Source organism: Molossus molossus, unplaced genomic scaffold (genome assembly GCF_014108415.1).
Source record: "Molossus molossus isolate mMolMol1 unplaced genomic scaffold, mMolMol1.p scaffold_m16_p_6, whole genome shotgun sequence".
Lineage (NCBI taxonomy): Eukaryota > Metazoa > Chordata > Mammalia > Chiroptera > Molossidae > Molossus > Molossus molossus.
This window is the reverse complement of record NW_023425399.1, coordinates 19913573-19935381: the sequence shown is the minus strand read 5'-3', so window position 1 is coordinate 19935381 and position 21809 is coordinate 19913573. Positions and strand designations below refer to the sequence as shown.

At 40.2% G+C, this 21809-nt stretch overlaps 1 protein-coding gene across 11 annotated transcripts in view; it reads right to left on the bottom strand.

Annotated features, from left to right (window-relative positions):
• CPNE1 (copine 1) overlaps positions 1 to 17982 on the bottom strand; it is a 38429-nt gene extending 20447 nt beyond the window's left edge. Inside the window, exons 1-3 of one of the 11 annotated variants that reach the window (XM_036245634.1) lie at positions 17825 to 17969; positions 12361 to 12443; positions 5012 to 7853 (exon numbers count right to left, since the gene is read on the bottom strand). In XM_036245634.1, coding sequence (XP_036101527.1) covers positions 5012 to 7831 — 2820 coding nt within the window. In that variant the 5' untranslated portion in view covers positions 7832 to 7853; positions 12361 to 12443; positions 17825 to 17969. Of the gene's footprint in view, positions 1 to 2383; positions 7854 to 12360; positions 12444 to 14840; positions 16112 to 17824 lie in introns of those variants that run through there. The other 10 variants (XM_036245627.1, XM_036245623.1, XM_036245629.1 and 7 more) reach the window with 10 other exon arrangements.
• Positions 17983 to 21809: the final 3827 nt, after the last annotated feature.

Here is a 21809-nt window from a genome sequence, read left to right as displayed (position 1 = left end):
CTGGGCCTCTTGACAAAATGCAATAGATTTCATGAGATTTTCCCCAGCACCATTTCCTACCCCCCCGATTTTTTGAGAGCTGTCCTTCTGTCCCTCAGGCTGGAATGCTTGCAGCATCTTAGTGGCTTTTTGCCCCTTCTGAACTTTTAGTAGTAGAGCAATATGCAGAAAAGCAGTGCCACCTTAGTTGCTTGTTGATAGTTATGTAGATCCAGAAAAAAAAGGTAATTCTAGGATGTTTATGAGTTCTTTGGCATAAAGTAGCTCAAGGCACCAAGAATAAATCCAGGAACAGCAAATAATTAACCTTTCCATGAGCACGCACCAATAAGAGTTGGAACTCACTTATGCTGTTGAACAGAAGGGTTTTCCCAGAAAAGTCACTGCAGCATCATAGAACTGTGCCACCACCACAGCAGTCTTCCCAGAACATTTTACAATGAGTCAATTTTTCAGATTTCGTTAAAACTGAAATCAAACAATTTTTTTAATTAAAAAGGATAGCCTTAGTTTTCATTGTACCATATCCTAAAATGCTCTGCTTTGGAGAAATAAGGAGAATGGTGGTGATGCACATAATTGATAAACTGTTTCTTGCTGTAAAACATTGAAAAATGGACAACGAATGATAGAAATGAGTGATCTCTCCTGAGCAAGAAAAGCACTTATTAGCACACAGTTCACCCCTTTAAGATGGTAAAGGCCAGTCTGGATCTCTGTAGACAGCTGACTTCACTCTGTGATTTTTCAAATGCTTAGTCGAACCTTCGTAATTTTAAAACAGATCAGCAACTACCTGGGATTAAGTGTCTAGTCTAAACTCCTCTAATACAATTTGGATATTCAAACTCAAAACAGGCTAAAATTCTTTCATGATAAAGGTAAAAGTTATAAATATTTTTCAAGAGCTATCGTTACAAGGAATAGCCCACAAATTTCTCTGCAAGTCCAATCCAGTTTTGTTTTGTTTTGTTTTGTTTTGTTCCCATAAGGACCCTGTGGAATTTATGAAAACTTCTGATTTGCATTTTTTCCCCCCAGTAGAAGTTGAATAAATGTGGAAGGACAAAACCAGAGCATCAATGTCAGAGAGCAGCAACATTTTGATTCCTCTAGCCTCTTCCCCACCTCAAATACACTAATGCAAAATACAAATAAACAAACAAACAAACAAAAATCTTTAGAGGTATGGGCAATTGACAATGTATTCTGAAGACTTCTTTTCCCATCTCCTAAAGCAATGTTTTTAAAAAAGACAATTCACAGCCCTCTTTAAGACTCCTGGGAAAAGGAACATCTGGTTTCTTGTTGAGTCCACATAATGAACTGGGCTTGCTAGCAAAATACACATAAAATATGTCTTAAAGGGTGAATAACCACAGATTTGACCTAGAATCAAGTTTCCTCCCTGCCGTTCCAGGTATCCTCTTCTTTCCATACTTCTGCATTAGTAGACAAGGATAAGCAACAATTGTTACCTCCAAGATCACCAAATCCACCTTTTCAAAGGCACAATATATTTTCAGGTGTTTTTTTAAAAAAATACCTGATGGTATAGCTCATTAGAATACTCTTGTGCAGTTAAAGCATTAAAAGCATCAGCCTGATTTATTTTGTGACAAGTTTATTGAACAGTATCCAAGACTTCATCTTTATAAACAAAAACCTCTGCTGAATGATGCCAAGGCCATATTTGCTGACAATTTTTGGCCATATTGGCAATAAGTCATCTTATTGTGTTTGGTTTCTAAAGTATGGACCACTATAGAATGGTAAATAATTATAAAAGTGATCACTGCCAGAAATTCTTTCCAGATTTAACTAACAGCAAATTTTACATTTTCTTTACTTGTTTTTTAAGTGTTCTTAAAACTGATGAGTGGAATATTGTTAAATGTTGACCCACACCTGTCTATAATGACAGAATCCAATAAAACAGACTGAGTTTGATTAAGAATTTCATGCATCCTTTATCCAAGGTTATCTCCACCCAAAATGTGTTTGCTTACTTCTATACATAGCCCTGGGTTTTTATCCAGTGGCTTAAGATGGATATAATAATGCTAAATATTACTCTCTGAAATTTTGAATAAAGTTTCCTAATGGAAATATAAAGCAATTTTACTGTCACTGCTTTGACAACTTGGAGAACAAAGCTAGGAACTACATTTCACTCAACAGTGTTGCATTAAAAAAAAGAAGCCACTAAAAATTGTACATCCAAACTACAGTGTATACACAAAACACACCTCCAAATGTTGCTTGTGAACTAAATGTTTCACTAAAGTCCAGAAAAAGTTTACAAATTTATTTACTTATAAAATACATTTTGTAGATTTCTATAATACTTTAAACTAAAAAAAAAAAAAATCAGTCGGTGGGGGTAGAAAAAATATTAAACCTAATGGAAAAGAGTCTCTTCCATTAATGTCAGTCACCAAAATAGACAATACAATTTACACATAATATTGTAAATATGATAGTGTTTACAAATGCACACAACTTTGAGCAAAGCTTTACAAATCCTTCATACCATACAAAGCAAATAAGAAAACGTAAATTTGTTATCACCCAAAACCTAGTCTGTATGAGAAAATGTGCAAAAAAGAGGTATGAATAGTTTCACATAACATATTTTCAAGAATTTTTGTAAGACTCAAACGCCAATGCCCAGCACAAGATGAATAGTATGCTTAGCAGTTAGCACTATGTAATATGTAAGAAGTCTCAGGTACACAAAAATCAAGTTCCAAAGGGCAAAGCATTTAATTACATTTCACAACAAGAAAAGCACTGTTGTGATTCGACCAAATATGAAACAGTTTGCTCCAATTTCTACACAATCACTATTTTCTTAATTTATTTAATTTGATGAACAATAAAATCAAGTTTTCCTTTTCAGCATTTATCTAAGATGTAGAATAACAAAATAGTTGCAATAAAGTATATGAAAAATTTAATAAGAATGTACGAACATATAAGCAAAAGAAATTGTAAAAAAAGATAAAAGACTTTATCTTCAAACAACCCATTTTTCTAAAATAAAAATGTTCAGCTTTCCAGTGGGGAAAATAATCTGCAGTTGAAATAAAACTCCTAACAGTGCTGAAGTTTTCTGCACTCTGTCCTTGGAATGAGAAATGATTACTTAACAGAAAACTTAAATTGAACAGCATATACAAACATCATATTGCTTTTTTCAGTTGAGGCAGTATCTAATTATCTGTCAAAGCAAATTTTATTTGTGAATTATCAAGACCCACAACACAGCCATGTCTTTTTGAAAGTCTAACCAATCCTTTCCCTAAACAAAAACCCTGAACTGTCAATCCTCTAAGATTGTAGTGATGAAAAGGCTTTCCAAATCTTACCAAACATAAAACTCTTAACTCTAAATTACACAACGCTGTATTTCAGTGTTCCACTGACTTGCAACACCAAAAAGGCACTATTGTTTTTCCAGAAAATACTTTTTTTAAAAGGCTGACCCCTTTGTAAGTAGATTGATTTGTAGGAAATGTTGGGGATATTTTAAACCAAGACAAAGGCCCATGTAAAAGACAAAATTTGTTTTTCATGATGTCTCACCAATCTCCCATTCCATCCATGTTTATGTGATACCTCTTTAGAATATCTTAACTAAGAAAGAAAGTAACCATAAGTAAAGCCTGTGTGGCAGTGAGCAGGACAGGACATTGTAAGGCAAATGTTTTCATGACAAGGACACTTACCAACCAGAACCCATGTGGTCCTCCTGCCTAAGTGTCCTGAATGCCAAAGAAAAGAGTATGAAAGGGCAAGGAGTCTCAATTTTCTCCCCTCTGGCAGCTGCACTTATACTCTCTATGAAGAATTTTTGTAAACAGGCTCCTGATCAAACAACTAGACCAAAAGCCTCTGAGTAACAGGATTAATGCATCACCTACAACCCAGCTTATAGATTTTTAATTCTCTAATACTATTTATTGCTAACGTAGCTAACCATGTCAACTTTGGTTTTAAAAATCTAGCTATAATAATGTTCCTTCTTATGAATGGACTCTGCGTTTAGTTATAGGCCAAAATTTCGTAAATTTGGGACAGAAGGAAATTGCCATAACATTAGTTTATCACGAACAGAACTTCAAATCAGGTTTCTTAAATAATGATTATTAAAAACAGTTTCTGGTTTTTGATGCCATCCAAACAACATGAACAATTTTAAAACTGACTGAACTAAAAGTTGGCAGTCAAACCAAAAAGGCTCTGGTAGGTAAAGAACTCCGGATTTTATTTTTGTGGCAAAGTCTTTCTTATTCCAGTTTTAAGTGTGACATCAGAAATCAAAGTTCAAGGTTAAAGCACAAACCAAGTGTGGAGTTTTATATTAAAAAACAACAAAACAGTTCTGCTCATTTACAAATGAGTCAATTAGGCAAACAAAGCAGCAACTTCAGAAGCAGGACTGTCTATACAGCAAGAACCCTCAAAAAGCAATAAAAGTACATACAGTGAATCTGTATACAGAGATTTTATTTAATTTTAAAAGAAAATGAGGACTTTAGACAAAGCTTTGACCCTATAACAAAGCAAATCTATCCAGCTTTAAACCAAATTCCAAGAGTAGCCAACTTCTATTTTTCAGCAGCTGGCAAGAGCATCCCTTAATGAGCTCTATTAACACTTCTATTTTCTTCATCCCATATGGTACAAAACAAAACCAATCTAGACTCCTTGATAAGCTTTATGTCGTCATTTGAGTTTCACAAATCGTTTTTCTAATGGTATGCCAAAATCATTTTTGTGTTCCCTCCAGACAGTCTTACTGTAACATACAGCAATGTTTATCCTGGTAGTGAGTCTTCTGTAAACATTCAACCAATACTCTATGTTATAGAAACCAATCTATATGCAATTGAAACAATCCACAGGTTCTAACCTGGAAATACTAGGAAAACAATCTGGATGCATTAATCACAGCACTATGAGTATCTATCCTAAAAAGAATTGATGTGAACAGCTATCCTAATACAAGTTTTACTTTCCTTGAGCCTATAGGTCTGTCATTTAAGTCAATGACAGCAGCTGTGGCTTCATCCCGAGATTCGAAGGCCACCATGGCTTCGCCTGTAGGCATACCTTTTTCATTGTATTTTAAACAAACTGAGCCTGGGATCACTTGATAGCCATAAAAGAAATCTAAAATCTCATCAATAGACACAGTGAAGGGCATATTCTGTACTTTAATTACTGTCGGTCCTGGTTTTCCAGAACTAGATCCAAAGCCAGGGGGACCACCAATGTGAATTGGGCCAGGCCCAGGCCCAGGCCCAGGCCCAAAGGCTGGTGGCCCACTCAAATGGCCAGGGGCATTTCCAAGACCAGGAGGGCCACTTCCAAAGCCAGGGGGGCCGCCTAAGCTACCAGGGCCATTTCCAAAATTCTGAGGCCCCCCTCCAAATCCTGGCCCACCTAAATTATTTGGTCCACCTCCAAAACCTGGAACATCCAGTCCTAGACCAGGCAAACCACTATTTCCAACTGAAGGCATACCAGGCCTAACATCACCAAAGGCCCCTCCTAATCCTGGAGGAGGCAGTGGTGGCCCAAAGGCATTTGGCCCACCAAAATTACCAGGAAAATTAAATGGAGGCCCATTATTGGCCTCCTTAGATCCTACAGTCAGGAAGGCATGCTCTTCACCTCCTGCACTAGGCATTCCTGCATTCGGCATTCCCACATTGGGCATTCCCACACCGGGCATTCCCACACCGGGCATTCCGGCATTGGGCATTCCGGCATTGGGCATTCCGGCACCGGGCATTCCAGCATTGGGCATTCCGGCATTGGGCATTCCGGCACTGGGCATTCCGGCACTGGGCATTCCGGCACTGGGCATTCCTGGAACTGCAGGATTACCTGGCACAGACATCTTTAACCCCTTTTTTCCTTGGGCAGGGGGATTTTTCTCAATCTCTCTCATATCTTCTAGAGTAACTATATGAACAAAAGCTTCTCGCCCATTAAGTTTTTTACGGTGTAAGCGTTCAGACTTACGTGCATCATCTTCATTTTTAAATTGAACCAATGCCTGTCCTAGACCTTGCCCATTGTTATCAACAAGAACATGGACAGCATTTTCATCCACTGGAATTCCTTCTAGGAACTGAAGAACATCCACCTTGGTAATGCTGAATGGAATATTTGTTATGTGAGCACAGACTTTGGTAGAGCTGACATCCCCCTCCGGATTTAACATCATTTCTCTCTGGTCATAATTGAAGTTCTGTAGTCTTTTTCTAATCATATCTATCTTTTCTAGCATACCTTTCTTAGTAATTGGATGAACCTGAATAAAGCGATTACCCATGTATTGTTTATGACGACACAGAGCAGCCTTATAGTCAGCCTCATTCCTGAACTCCACAAAGCCTTCACCAGTTGCTTTCCCATTGGGTCCATAAGCAATATAAATACTATCTTCCACAATATCCAATTTTTTAAAAAAATCAATGACATGTTTGTTTTCAGCTTCAAATGGTAGCCCCTTCAAGTAAACACAAAAACCAGCCTCATGTGGTGATCTTGACCTTGACCTTTTCTGCCCACTGGGCGATTTTGACCGGGGAAGTGTCTGAGGAGGGGGATGGGTTTGTCCAGAGGGTCCTATACTTTGCTTAAAAGTGATATGGCCTCCAGCAGCTACCCACTGTCTCTCTGTCGCTGGACTAACTTCCACATAGCGTTGTATCATCAGCATTCTGTTTCGTTTCAAGGCTTCAAATGTATCTTGAGGGGAGAGAAACTTAACCAATCCATTCCCATTATTTCGACCTACATGATCTTTCAACAAATGCACTGCATCAACACGGAGCCCATGAAAAAAATCTCTGACATCATTTTCCATTGCAGAAAAGGGCATTCCATGCACACTGACATATAGATCATCAGGGTTGATGGGAAGTGGTTTCACACTGCTTTGAGAATTCATCTGGATAGGGTTAACAGGATTCAATGGACCCAGAAACACAGGGTTCAGGTTATTGTTCAGATTCATAGGTGCTCCAGAGCCATTCATTCCAGCAGGTAGAGGTGCCACAGGTGGTGGGTTCAAGGGCGGCATGCCCGACATGGGTGGTAGTGGGGTCATGGGTGGCACAGAAGGGACTGGGGGAATTGGGGGCACAGGAGGCACGGGAGGCAATGTAGGTACTGGAGGAGGAACTGGTATCGGGGGAATGGACGGCATTGGTGGCAAAGATGGCATCGCTGGGATTGGAGGAATTGGTGGCGGTGGGACTGTGTTCATTGGAGAGGCTGTGCTTGAAATGGTTGAGCTAAACGTTGGGCTCCCAAATGAAGTTCCCATATTTGGAGGAGCCGATCCTATGCTGGCTGTGGAAAATGTCTGTATGTTTTTGTTGCTTTCATGAACAGAAGTGGCGGCAGTAACTACACTGGGTGAAGGATTATTAAAGTTGGGTACTGTTGTAGGCAAGTTAACCCTGCCACTCATTCCTGAGCTAGGTGGTGGTCCTGATCTACTAGCATTTGCTGGTGGTATATCTAAGTTGGCAGTTTCAAAACGCCTACGACTCAGTTCAATCATATTCTGCATTTCCGTTTTACTACTCAACAATAGAGTTACTTTTGACCCTTTAATTGTACCACCTGTGCGCATCATACCAAGCCTTGCATCTTCATCAGTGGCAAAAACGATGAAAGCCTCACCCAGTTCACCCCCTACAATATGCACGCCCCCATCAGGAATGGTCAATCCAGAGAAGAAGTGGCGAATGTCCATGGTCCCCGCCACAATTGGGAGACCTTGCAAACGGATGACCACAGCCATGCTGCGCTGAAACCACACACACCTGCAGATGAGAAAAGGCAACGGCCAGGTCAGACTCCTGTTTATCACACCAAGTTTTTAGCTACAAGAATGACCAGCTACCACATTAGGCCCTCAAATAATTCCTCAAACTATCACAAGCAATGTCATTTAAAATATTTGGGTATTCTAAAAACTGAATATCACGCGCCATTTACAATGTAAAACCTAGATAATTTCAACTTCCAAAAGGAAATAATTCTGGAAACAATTAGAAGTTCATTCCCAACACTCAAAAGTTTCAGGAAAAAAACAACCACAGGACAGTAAATCACCAATTACATCATTCAGACCACAATTAAGTAAGATTTAAGATTTTTTAAAAAATGTGTAAGTCACATGAGGACACAAATTTAACAGTCTATAGGGAGAAAACATGCAAAGGATACATCAAAGTTGATACTGAAAACTAGCCTGGCATCCCTTATATACCTGACAACTTCATGAATTATCAGTCATTTTATATAGCTCAATCTAAAATACAACAGAAACAGCCCTGACTGGTGTGGCTCTATTGGTGGAGCTTCACCCTGTGCACTAAAAGGTCGATAGTTTGATTCCTGGTCAGGGCACATGCCCAGATTGCGGGTTCAGTCCCCGGTTGGGGTGTGTATGAGAGGCAACTGATCGATGTTTCTCTTTCTCTCTCCCTTCCTCTCTAAAATCAATAAAATAAATAAAAACCAACTGAAAAAGAAAATTAATTAATTACAAATATTACTTAACACTAAAGTAGTTTCAAATCTCAAATAAAAACTGACACCATATTTCACCCTAAAACTCTTCAATCTGCCTTATGGCTTTATTTATTAAAGAAAACTATATACAAAAGTATTTATTATAGCCTGGCTGGTGTGGCTCAGTGGTTGAGCATCGACCCATACACCATGAGGTCGCCAATTTGATTCCTGGTCAGGGCACATGCCCAGGTTGTGGGCCAAAAGTATTTATTATAAAGGTTAATACATGCTAAGAACCCAAAAAAAATACCGAACAGCCAAAATCTTAGTTACCTATATAGTCACTTCAAAAAGTAGAACCCGGTCCAGCCAGTGTTGCTCAGTGGTTGAGCATCGACCCACGCACCAAGAGGTCGCCAGTTCGATTCCCGGTCAGGACACATGCCCAGGTTGTGGGCCAAATCCCCAATGGGGGGCATGCGGGAGGCGGCCAATCGATATCCTATCTCATCAACGTTTCTATCTCTCTCTTCCTCTTACTTCCTCTCTCTCTCAAAACAATAAAGAAAAAAAATTAAAAAAAAAAAAAAAGTAGAACCTAGTTACAGTGCCATTCACCATGGCGGTTTTAATTAAAATTCAGGTCCATTGAGACTCATTCCCCACCCTCCATTTAAAAAATGTCTTGTTTTGCCCAGCTGGTGTGGCTCAGTGGATTGAGCATCATCCCATGGACTGAGAGGTACCGGTTTGATTCTGGGTCAGGGCACATGCCCAGATTGTGGGCTCAATCCCCAGTAGGGAGCATGCAGTAGTAGGAGGCAGCCAATTGATGTATCTCTCAGAGTGATGTTTCTATCTCTCTCTCCCTTCCTCTCTCTCTAAAAAAAAAAAAAAAAAAAATCAATCAAAACATATTAAAAAAAAAAAATTTCTCACCTTGGCTGGTAAAGCTCAATTGGTTGGGTGTTGTCCCTTGCAACTAAAGGTTGCCAGTTCAATTCCTGGTCAGAGCAAAGACCTGGCTGAGGGCTTGATCCCTGGTAGGGGTGTGCAGGAGGCAGCTGATGGACATTTCTCTTTCTCCCTTCCCCCCTCTCTAAAAATCAGTTAAAATATTTTTAGCCCAGCCGATGTAGTTCAGTGGTTGAGCATCGACCCATGCACCAAGAGGTTACCAGTTTGATTCCTGGTCAGGGCACGTGCCTAGGTTGTAGGCCTGATCCTCAGTAGGGGGTATGCAGGAGGCGGCCAATCGATGTTTCTATCTCTCTCTCCCTCTCCCTTCCTCTTTCTTTAAAATCAATTTTAAAAAATTTTTTTAAAAATATTTTTAGCCCTGATTGGTTTGGTTCAGTGTTTAGAACATTGGCCTGTGGACCGAGGGTCTCCGGTTCAATTCCTGATCAAGGAAGGGCACATACCTGGGTTGTAGGCTCGATCTCTGTCCCCGGTCAGGAGATGAACCAATCAATGTTTCTCTCTCACATTAATGTTTCTCTCCCTTCCTCCCTCCCTCCCTTCTACTCTATTAAAAAAAAAAAAAAAAATCAGTGGAAAATATCCTTGGGTGAGGATTAACCAAAATAATAATAATAATAATAATTTTTTTTACGTTTCTTCTAGATTTAAGTAAAATTTCAGTAGTTCAGTTCTTACAGCTTCAAAGATGAAATGCCAATAACAAGCCTTTTGTAAAGCAACACAAAAATTCTTGGCACTGGAAAAAAATAAAAAAATATTAATTTGCACTTATGTGGTCAACAACATAGGGTGTTGCCCAAGCCATCTTAAAAATCAACTTCTATTTTATTTTACTTTATTTTTTTAATCTTCACTGGAGGATAATTTTCTATTTATCTTCAGATAGATTGGGAAGTAAAAAGAAAGAGGGAGAGAGAGAGAAACACAGACGTGAGAGGGACACATTGACTGGTTGCCTCCCACTAGACCACGACCAGGGCTGGGGACCAACCACAACCAAGGTACATACCCTTGACCGGAATCGAACCCATGACTCTTTGGTCTACAACCGGATGCTCTAACCGCTGAGCCAAACTGGCCAGGAGAAAAAATCAACTTTTATTTATGTATTTATTTTTTATCCTCACCTGAGAATATTTTTGCATTTATCTTCAGATAAGAGTGGGAGGCAGAGAGGGAGAGAAACATCAATGTGCCCTGGCCATTTTGGCTCAGTTGTTAGAGTGTCGGCCTGTGGTCCAGAGAAACATCAATGTGAAAGAGACACACTGACTGGCTGCCACCCACACGACCCCAACTGGGGCGGGGACAAATTGCAACCGGGATACATGTCCTTAGTGGAAACCGAACCCAGCACTCTCTGGTCTACAGGCTGACGCTCTAACCGCTGAGCCAAACCGGCCAGGGTGCAAAAATCAACTTTTAAATATAAACTTATTAAACTGGCTCTGTGACCTCAGGGAAATTATAAAGTGTTTGTGCTTTGGTTTTATCTTCTTAAGTGAGAACATTAGAAGAGCAAAGTTTCCTGCTTCAAGCTCCAAGAACTCTACCACTCTGTAAAAGCAGTTTTCCAATGTTAAATACTATATGAATACTAACTCAACACAAAAAAATCTGTAATTATAGTTCAATGTTATGATTGCTGTGCAGAAAAGAGAAATATACTGTTTGGCTCTGACAGTTTGCACACACACACGCCACCTTCAAATGTAATCCTGAAGAGGGACTAGCAAACAGAAAACGCTCTTTGTGAGAACATTATAAAATACTAAAAACTGGCAGAGCAGGGAAGTTTTTATAATTAGTCTGCAAGAGTCAACAAGAAATATACTAAAAATCAATCACACCAACAGACTCTTCTCTTTATTTACTATTTAGCAGTCTAACAGGAAGTTCATTAAGAAGCTTCCAAGTCATTACATTCCTGACTCTACTGGCTATATGCAAGTAAAACAGAGACAGCATTCCTGTTCAACTTCAAAAAGTGCTTAATCATTCAATCACTAGGTATGGGAGAAGCATCATGGGTACTCTATGTACCCAAACCAACTTGAGAGCTGTTAATTTGCACTGGGACAATAAAAATGGGGACTTGATAAGGCCCAAGAACACAAAAATTGAACAAAGGGCTAAAGTGACACACACAGTGAGTCTTCAAACCATTTGCTGCTAAGAGAAGGAATTTAGTGAAAGTCTGTACAAGGTACACATAAAAACATGATATTCAAAATCTGCCCAGATTACCAGCTATAAAAAGGCTGAGACCTAAACCAAAGTAGAGTACAAGATTTATTCATAAAGCCATCTAAAATGGAAAAGCTTTTAGGTTCTGAAAAATACTATCTGCTATTCTGTTACTAAGTACCTGTTTGACAGATACATTATTCAACCTATCTGGAGCCTACCTTAGTTATTTAATAAGAGGGTTAGATTCCAATCATTGAGGTTCCATTAAAGTCAAATTTTGTATTCTAAAACATATGACCCATTATCTATGTCTATACTTCCGAGGAATATTAAAAAACCATACCAATAACGAGCACCTGTATTTGTAATTAGTCTAAATGCTACTGAGGAAAAAAACAGCTACTTACTGCCTAATAATCAGGAATTCCGGAATTCCATAAACAGACCCCCAAAGAAAGCAACAACTCCATCATGGTACCCAATCCATCCCAACCCCATTCCTATCTTCTTATATCTTTTATGATAAGCTTGTTAAAAAAAAAAAATCACAATTTACTACATGTATTTTCATGGTACTTAATAAGCTATCTCATTTTATTTTTTATAAAAGCAAACCCTCTATTCAAAATCTCTTACCTGATAAAACAAGAGATGTTTTCTTAACAAGAAGTAGAGGCCATGTCAATCCTGTGGGCAACCAATTAAAACCAACTTTTAGACTGCAATAGAGAATAAACGGAGGCAAAAATCAATGCAGGAAACACAAAACACGCACAGGCCACACTGAACTGTACATTACCAAGGCGAGTGTGAAACCAGAGTACTTCATTAGAATGCATATCAAAGAAAAAAAAAAGAAGAAAAAGACATGTACCAAAATCCTACATGTGTATTACTCAGTATTGCTTTCACATGAGTATCTCTCAAAGCATTATATATTTACATACATCAAGAATGTGTCACAAATTAGCCCAAGAATGAACCAATTGGAAACTAAAACATTCATAAAGCTCTCAGCTTCACAGCTGGTAACTGCTTTTATCACTTGATGATTAAACCAGTCTAGAAAATTCCACAATACAAGTCCAACTATGACCCATTTTCTCAGGTTCTCACCAAATCTTTTATGAAAAAGCAAAATAACAAGTTTGTACAGTAACAATTCCTGGACAAATTAAGTCATCAACTCGAGTACTCATGAAAATTATTGCAATTACTCTTTCAATATGTATTTTCCTTAGCACCAAAAATAGCATCAATCATAAAAATAAAAAAAACAGATCTGGTTATACGGACTAATTCCTAGTTAAAACCACTGGGGTTCAAAACATTAAGGACAAGTGTTTTTTTTTTCTAACACCCATAACAGTCCCCAGAAACTTATTTTTAAAAATCCCTAAAAACATCTAGCATATTAAGAGCATTTCCTAAAGTAAAAACAGATCACTCATCTTTCACTGAAAATTTTCCCAAACTGAAGTCATGAACAATTCACAAGCAATATAAATGACCAAATGATTAGACAATTAGATTCAAAAGGTCATTTTTTAATTTAAAGAAATAAAACAGAAGAAAATTATCGGTTAGATATTAAGATTAACAATAGAATACTATTAGAATGATGCTCATTTTTAACTACTATCTTTCAAGATCAAGATACCATCATTGAGCTTAAAGTCATCACAAAAAAGCAAAACATTTAAAATTTTTAGTGTTACTCCAAACTTTTCTGAAGGACAAGCTAAATATCTTATAGACAACTACTCAAATTACTCAAGAACCCTGAGTGTATTGCCACAAAGCTATGCAAATATCTCATAAACAATGCTTCCAAAACCCCAGAGCATTGTATTTATTCATGTTTTATGTTGTATAAATCGATCCTAATGAAGTCTAAAGAGTTTTCAAACTCTTTATTTAAACGGGTCACAAAGGGAAATGTAAAACAGAAAAAAGCTCGCTTTACATAAAGACTAAGAGCCAAACAACCAGGGTAATTTTCTAGATAAGTACTTGTGATAAACAGATGATCCACTACTTGGAGATTCTAATTCAAAAGATCTGGTGGGGCCCTGGCCAGTTTGGCTCAGCATCGGCCTTCAGACCAAAGAGACTCAAGGTCAAGGCATGTGTCTTGATTGAGGGTTCTATCCCTGACCCCAATTGTGGTGCGGGAGGTAACTGATGGCTCACAGAGATGTCTCTCTCAAAAGATCTCGTGGGGGGCCAGGACATGTACCCTAAAGGTAAGGGAAACAGGTTCTTTAGCCTCTTCCCTTCCAGACCTGAGAAAGCACCTTATGTCCATCTGGAAAGAAACATAGTAGGTTTATTCCCAGAAATTTTTACAGGATGCCAGAAATAACTGTAATAAGGAAAAATTGAGAAGCCCATCTGAACTTGTCGAATGCCTAGTTCAAGGTTTACATGTTCAATTTAAAGTACAAAATCAACCTTAAAAAAAAAAGATAAAACAAAAATAAATAAATAAAAACAAAATCAGTCTAGACAGAAATTTGTGAATTTCTATTTCAGCACAAGGGAAAGTCCACTTCACTCTATACCAAAGAAAAGTACACAGAAAGTTCAGGCTGGAAGCCAGTACTTCACTACTCTTGCTGTTAACATCTTCACCTTCAAATAGGCAAGGAATATAAAGTGAGAACTGAAGTACTTTTGTTTTCTACACTTCCCTTTGTGAAGAATACAATAATTTAATTAAAGGCATCACTGTTTTTCAGGAAACCTACTCATTCCTGTATTCTAAATGTCAGCTAGCAACTGAATGCAGGATATCAAAATGAAAAACCCACTCCAATCACCTTAAACTTTGGTGAATTTTAGAAGGATAAGACTGAAACAATTATATGCAAATATGTTTTACCTATGAGCATAGGGGTAAAGAAGGAGAAAATAGGCCTGATCTGCTATTAAGTCCACTGATACATTTCAGAAGATCTAAAGAAGCTTACTCGAGTAAATTTTTCCACTTTATGTTAAGGAATTAGTCCTAACACAGCGATCCTGCTTCAGCTTTACAAATACCACATACATACACGCGCAAATTACAAATATCTGCTACAAAAATTATTTATGAGAGGACAAATTTTAATTACCAGCCATTCCAATCACTTGGAATTTCAGAATAAAATGTCTGACAACAATCCTCTTTTATCAGGAAGCCAAGGCACAAACCACAACTTAACCATTTCCACTCTTCATCTGGTAATAAATATCCAAAAGTGAATTTTAACTTTGTTCAATAGTAAGTTTTCAATCAACAAGAACCAGGCTACGGCAGAGCTAAATTCTTCAGATTTAAAAGAAACAAAAACCCGTGCCCCTCAAATTACCTCAGAGATTAACAACAGAGAACCAATCATAATGGGCATAACACTACAAGCAGCATGATAAAATTATAATAGGCATTATCAACCCCTCCCCCCAAACAAACAAACAAACAAACAAAAAACACCACAGCTTCACTCACTTGATTTTGTTCCCATCCCCAAATAGATCACATTTCAGATTCTGGGATTATTTTTAATGAAACAATTCTGAAACTGAGGAAGTATCCCCTTGATAGCACATTACTCAACTTTCTCATTAACTGCCAGTCAGTACTCAAAGGTAGCAAAATCAAGGCATTTCTAAATATTTATTCCTCCTACCAGAAAGACTATAATATTATTTTTCAATCCCCCCCAATGCCAACAAAAAATGTTCATTATCTTACTAGATTTAAACTTCATAACAATACTAGTTCTAACCTAGCAGACCACATTCACCCTCAGTATTGGTCTGAAGGTTTAAAAGCTGGTTTTAAATTTAATGAACTAAACTCCGCAGGCCAAAAGGTTTATGAGTGGTGATAGTAAAATCTGAAAAAACTATAAATTAGGTGAAGTTATTTTTCTGCTTAGTTGACCTAAAACATTTAACAATACTCATTTATTCCATGAATATTTATTAAGTACTGGTGGGCCAGGCAGGAGATACAGAAATGGACAACAGTCCCTGCATTTTGAGGAGGGATATCTAAAAGCATCCTTTGTGTAACCATTACTGACACTTAGAAGTTCTTCCTATAACATCTACAAAAATATTCATCTAAACTGAACGATGGAGTGGATCTTTACAAAATGAAATAAAAACAGTATGAAATTGTCACTGGATTTCAGCACCTAGAACACACTGGCCCACAAAATCAAGTTTCACATCTAAAAATTATACCAACAGCCCCCAAACTCTCAATATTCAACAATCAAAATATTTGGCATGTCAAAGAAAGTGAAAGAAGCCTTAAGTATACTGGTATTCGTACATAACAATATGATCCAAGTAACTACCACAATGGTTTCTAAAGTTTCACATTTTTCACCTAACAGATATGAACGTAAGAAAAATTGAAATTATGCATTACAATCCATAAATAAAAAATTTGATTGAACATATAAAGGTTATATAAAAATACATTCCTTCTTACTAAAAATTTCCAGTAATACTAAGCACATCCTCAACTTTTATATAAACACACTAAATATTTATTTTCTTCAAAACTTAATTACCATGAAATTATTTTAACCACCTGTAACAGTTCTTCTCAACTTCTTTTTAATCTTCTTGGAAAACACCTGAATACAAATACTTTCCACAAAGTCCAGAAATCCTCCATTCTATCAAAGCTACCACATTTCAAAAACAAGTACAAATCACTCTTGTCTTATATTTCTGTAATTAAAAACACACACACACAAGATCGACCTATATATATGTCCAGACTTGTAGAATTATTTTCAACTGGAAATGCTCTTAAATACATGAACAATATAAACTATATTACAAAGTCCAAGGCAATTTATGTTGCTAATACTGCATTTTCCCAAAACGACACCATTTTAAACCGGTCAAGCAAGAAGCTCTAAGAGAAATACTCCAGTCACAAGTCATCCCAACAAAGCTTCAGTTACGATCTTTTTTTTTTTTCTTTCTTCCAGTTATTCTGAATGGCATCACCCTAATCTTGAATAATACAGAATGGTTCCTGCCAACGACCCCAATTTACATCGGGTCATCTTTGGGAATCAGGGAGGCGAAGGAGGATTTTCGGGTCCGGAAATCTCTCCTAGAGTCCGCAACTCTCAGTATACAACTCCCAACACGGTTTAACGCTGAATAACCCAGAGTAACCTTCACTCAAGACCCTCAAGTTTTTCGCTATAAAGCAGACATTGTTGGCACACATAAAGCCCATATACTTACAATCTAGCAGCTAAGCCTCTGCACTAGTGTGTCCATCCCCGTCACTAACCTGTAGATCCTGAAAGCTCCTCCCACCCATTTCACGTGGCTGCAAAGTAGCACGACCAGCCTTCACTAGAGAAACTCAAAATTCACTCTCCACCCAAAGCACCCACATTCCACATCGCACTGGACCTCCACCTCCATCACTGCTGGAGACTCTCCCAAGGGATACCCTCGAGGGTAAGCCCCGCCCCAGCGTTGGACCTTGGAAGCATTCCAACTGCAGCCCCCTCCACCTTCGGGCCACGAAATCAGCCAGTTCCGAAACTTCTTTCCTAGACTCTTAGGAAAGTACCGACTACAGCTTCCTCTCCACAGGTGTGTCCTAATTTTAGTCCCTTTTCTGGTAGGCCCCAGGGGCCTCCTTTCGAAACACTTCGGGTGGAGGGAGTGTTCTCACTACGATGATCTGACTTCGGAGCACAGAAATGTAGTTATGATCTCTGCCCCCTTTGGGGACAGAGAAAATCTTGCTCACTCGGGATGTAGGTGTGCTTTCACTGCCGCTGGGCCACCCAGCTCTGGCCTCCTCCCTCTCAGACCACGGGGGCGTCCTCGCTATAGCCTCATTCCCACTTCAGTATGCAGGCTCGTAGTGCCTTCCGTCCTTCTTGCACACTCTCAGGCCTTAGAGGTGCAAGTGTCTCCCCAGGACCCCAGCATACGTGCCCGACCCTTTTGTGTGGGGTGTTCGCTGCGGCGGGCTCGGAGGCCTCCGAAGGCTCCGCCCCGGGCCACCAAGGGGCGGCTCGAGCCCCGCACAGCCCCGCCCGTTCCGGGGCTGCGGGAGTCTTACCGGGGAGAACTGCACGGCACCCGAACCCAGACCCGAATTACCCCCCACGCGAGTGCCTCCGCCCCGCGGCCGACAGCCCCTGCGCGAACGGCTTTCCGGAGCCTACAGCAGACACCACCTCCTCCGCCGCTTCACAAAATGGCCGCCGGCCCGCTCCGCAGGTCCGCGTTCCAGAAGGGGCGGGATGGGGTGGTTGACGTCACGGACGAGACAGCGCAAGCGCACGGACGTTTTCGGGCAATCTCCCGGAAGTTGCCCGGGGTTGGGGCAAAAAGAGCTTTGCGCACTAGCCCCGCCTCAGGAGCGAGGCTTTGGCGGTGGAATGGGTTCGATGTGTGGCTAGGCCCCTCACTGCGAGACTTGGTGCAAATTGCTTCACTTCTTTAAGCCTTTGCGAAAGGAAGTAATACCTACCTCGCATGATTGTTTTGAGAATAAAAGGATCATAAAACCGTGCCCAGTTCTATGGATAATTTCCTGAAGAACCAAAACCTGATTCTTTTTTCCACTTAAAAATTTTAATCAAGGGAGCCTTACCCACCAGTCTTCGTTAACCTCTCCACAGCTGCACTTAGGTATTATTTTATTATAGAAAAATTATTCTTTTTTATTGATTTTTCTTTTTTAGAGAGAGAGGGAGAGATAGAAACATCTATGTGAGAGAGAAACATAAATGGGCTGCCTCCTGCACGCCCCCTACTGGGGATGGAGCTCACAACCTGGCCATGTGCCCTGACCAGAAATGAACCAGGACCTCTCAGTCCATTGGCTGCACTCAATCCCCTGAGCCACAGCCGCTGGGCTGGAAAAATTATTCTGATGCGGCTCCCAGACTGCCAGTCTCCTCTGTCCCTGCCTATACCCTGTATCTTCGTGAATGTTACCATTATTGAACCAATCTCCAAGTCAGAAACTGAGGAGTCAACTAACAAAATCAGGGACCAAATTTCCACAACTCCAACAAGCTTTTGGGAAGATTTATGTGGCAGACTTGCCTGGTGCTGGTCCAGTGTACCCAAACCAGCATATTAAAAAGTCAGCCTGGCATGGGGCGCCTGGCCCCAGCCTTTCCTGCCTTTCTCTTGCCTAAGCTCCAGGGGCCCTTCTCTAGCCTCTATGATTTGTTTCCTGAATCTATGCAACCCAGTTGGTTCATTTCTACTACCTCTCTAACTGTCTAAATAAACTTTTTCTTTTTCTTTTTTCTTTTGGTACGTGCCCCTACCAGGAACCAAACCAGGGACTCTCAGGTCCTCAGGCTGACGCTCCAACCGCTGAGCAAAACCGGCCAGGGCTAAACTTTTTCTTATAATTTGAAAGAAAAAAACGAACCAGGCCACACTTTTTTTTAGGCAGAGAGGGAGAGAGAGAAACATCAATCTGGACCTCTCAGTCCATGGGATGATGCACAATCCACTGAGCTACACCAGCCAGGCTGTTTTTAATGCATTATATTATACCTACAAAGAGTATATTTAAGTCCGGCCAGTGTGGCTCAGTGGTTGAGAGTCAACCCATGCACCAAAAGGTTGCTGGTTCAATTCCCAGTCAGGACACATGCCCAGGTTGTGGGCCCGATCCCCAGTGGGGAGAATGCAGGAGGTGGCCAATCAGTGTTTCTCTCCCTCTCACTTCCTCTTTCTCTAAAATCAATAAAGGAAAACAAACAAACAAAAAAAAAAACAGAGTATATTTAATAAAGTATAGATTTGGTTTAAAAGTGTGACTGCCCCATCTGGCCAGTGTGGCCTGGTGGGTTAAGCATTGTCCCATAGACTGAGAGGTCCCTGTTCAAGTCCCAGTCAGGGCACATGGGCTCAATCCCCAGTAGGGGGAGTGCAAGAGGCAGCTGATAGATGTTTCTATCTCTCTCTCCCTCTCTCTAAATCAATAATGAAAAAAAAAAAAAAAAAAAAAACATATTTTTAAAACAAAATCTACCAGGATCCTCTCCAGGGAGCATGCCCACGCCTTTCTTCTCTCTCAGGTGTTTCTCCTAAACTGTAAGGGTCCCCACAAGACCTACAACCAGGGGAACAATGGGCAGCTGCAGCTCATCCCAGACTAACCCCTTAATTTATCTTAATTTATCTCCAAGACCCCTTTTCTCTGACCTTCCAGTGAGTTGAAGTAGCCCTGATTAGGCTCATTTATTTCCTATAACATTTCTAGAGAGCCAAAGCAGCCCGCCTAGTCTCTCTCCTGTTGCTTCTTCTATCCTAAGCTCTTCCTTTTTTCACTGTCTTCAGCTTTCTTTTTTTAATCCTCAACCGAGCATATTTTTCCATTGATTTTCAGATAGGGTGGGAGGAAGGGAGAAATATTGATGTGAGAGAGACACATCAATAGGTTGCCTCCCACACAACCAACCCTGGTCAGGACTGGGGATCGAACTGCAACCGTGGTACATGCTCTTGACCAGAATCAAACCTGAGACTCTTTGGTCTGCAAGCCTATGCTCTAACCGCTCTCTCTCCCTCCCACTCTATCTGAACGAAATATGGAAAAATGTCCTCAGGTGAGGATAAAAAAAATAAAATAAAACGTATTTAAGCCCTGGCCGATTCGGGTGAGCGGTTAGAACGTTGGCCCGCGGACCAGAGAGTCCCGAGTTCAGTTCCTGCTAAGGGCACGTACCTCTATTGCGGTTTGTCCCCGGCCCCGGTTGGGGTCATGTGGGTGGCGACCACTCGATGTGTCTCTCTCACATCAATGTTTCTCTCTTCCTCCTTCTCTCCCTCCCACTCTATATCTCAAAGTGCAAAAATGTCCAAGGGTAAGGATAAAAAATAAAATAAAATGTATTTAAACAAACTTCTTTAATTTCATCTCCTCTTTCTCCTGTCCATTTGCATTCACCATACTTTAGCCTAGTGACTTTGAAACATTTTTGACCATCACCCACATAAGAAATGCATTTGCAACTTAGTATATGCATGCAAATCATAATTTAAAAATATTTATTGTTTTGTGGGGTTTTTTTTAATTTTTTTTTTTTAATCCTCACCCGAGGACATTTTTCCATTTTTTGTACAGATAGAGTGGGAGGGAGAGAGAGGAAGAGATAGAGAGAGAGAAACATCGATGTGAAAGGGACACATCGAGTGGCTGCCATCACACGACCAACCAGGGCCGGGGACAAACTGCAACCGAAGTATGTGCCCTTAGGAGGAACCGAACCCGGGTCTCTCCGGACCACAGGCCAACGCTCTAACCGCTGAGCCAAACCGGCCAGGGCGTTTTGTGGAGTTTTTGTTAATCCTCACCTGAGGATATTTTTCCATTGATTTATTTTATTTATTTATTTATTTTTATCCTCACCTGAGGACATTTTATGATATTTTGTTCAGATAGAGTGGGAGGGAGAGAGAGAGAGAGAAACATCGATGTGAAAGGGACACATCAAGTAGCTGCCACCCGCACAACCAACCAGGGCTGGGGACAAACTGCAACCGAGGTATGTGCCCTTAGTGGGAACTGAACCCAGGTCTCTCTGACCGCAGGCCAACGCTCCAACCGCTGAGCCAAACTGGCCAGGGCTCCATTGATTTTTTTTTAGATAGTGAAAAGGAGGGAGGGAGGAAGAGAGAGAAACATCGATGTGCAATAGACACATCTACTGGTTGCCACCCACATGATCCCAACCGGTGCCGGGGACAAACGGCAACTGAGGTACGTGCCCTTAGCAGGAACCGAACCCGGGACTCTCTGGTCCGTGGGCCGATGCTCTAACTACTGAGCAAACCAGCCAGGGCCACACCATACTTTTTTATACCTCAGGCCCTTTGATTCTGCTGCTCCTTCTCATCCCTAGCTCTTTCCATGACTAGAAATCACATTTCTGCTTAACTAACACCTCCTCAAAAAAGCTTTCGTAGTAAACCCAGTAGAGTATGTTCCCGTCACTATTTCCTTTTTTTTAATTCTCACCCGAGGACATTTTTCCACTTTTTGTTCAGATAGAGTGGGAGGGAGAGAGAGGAAG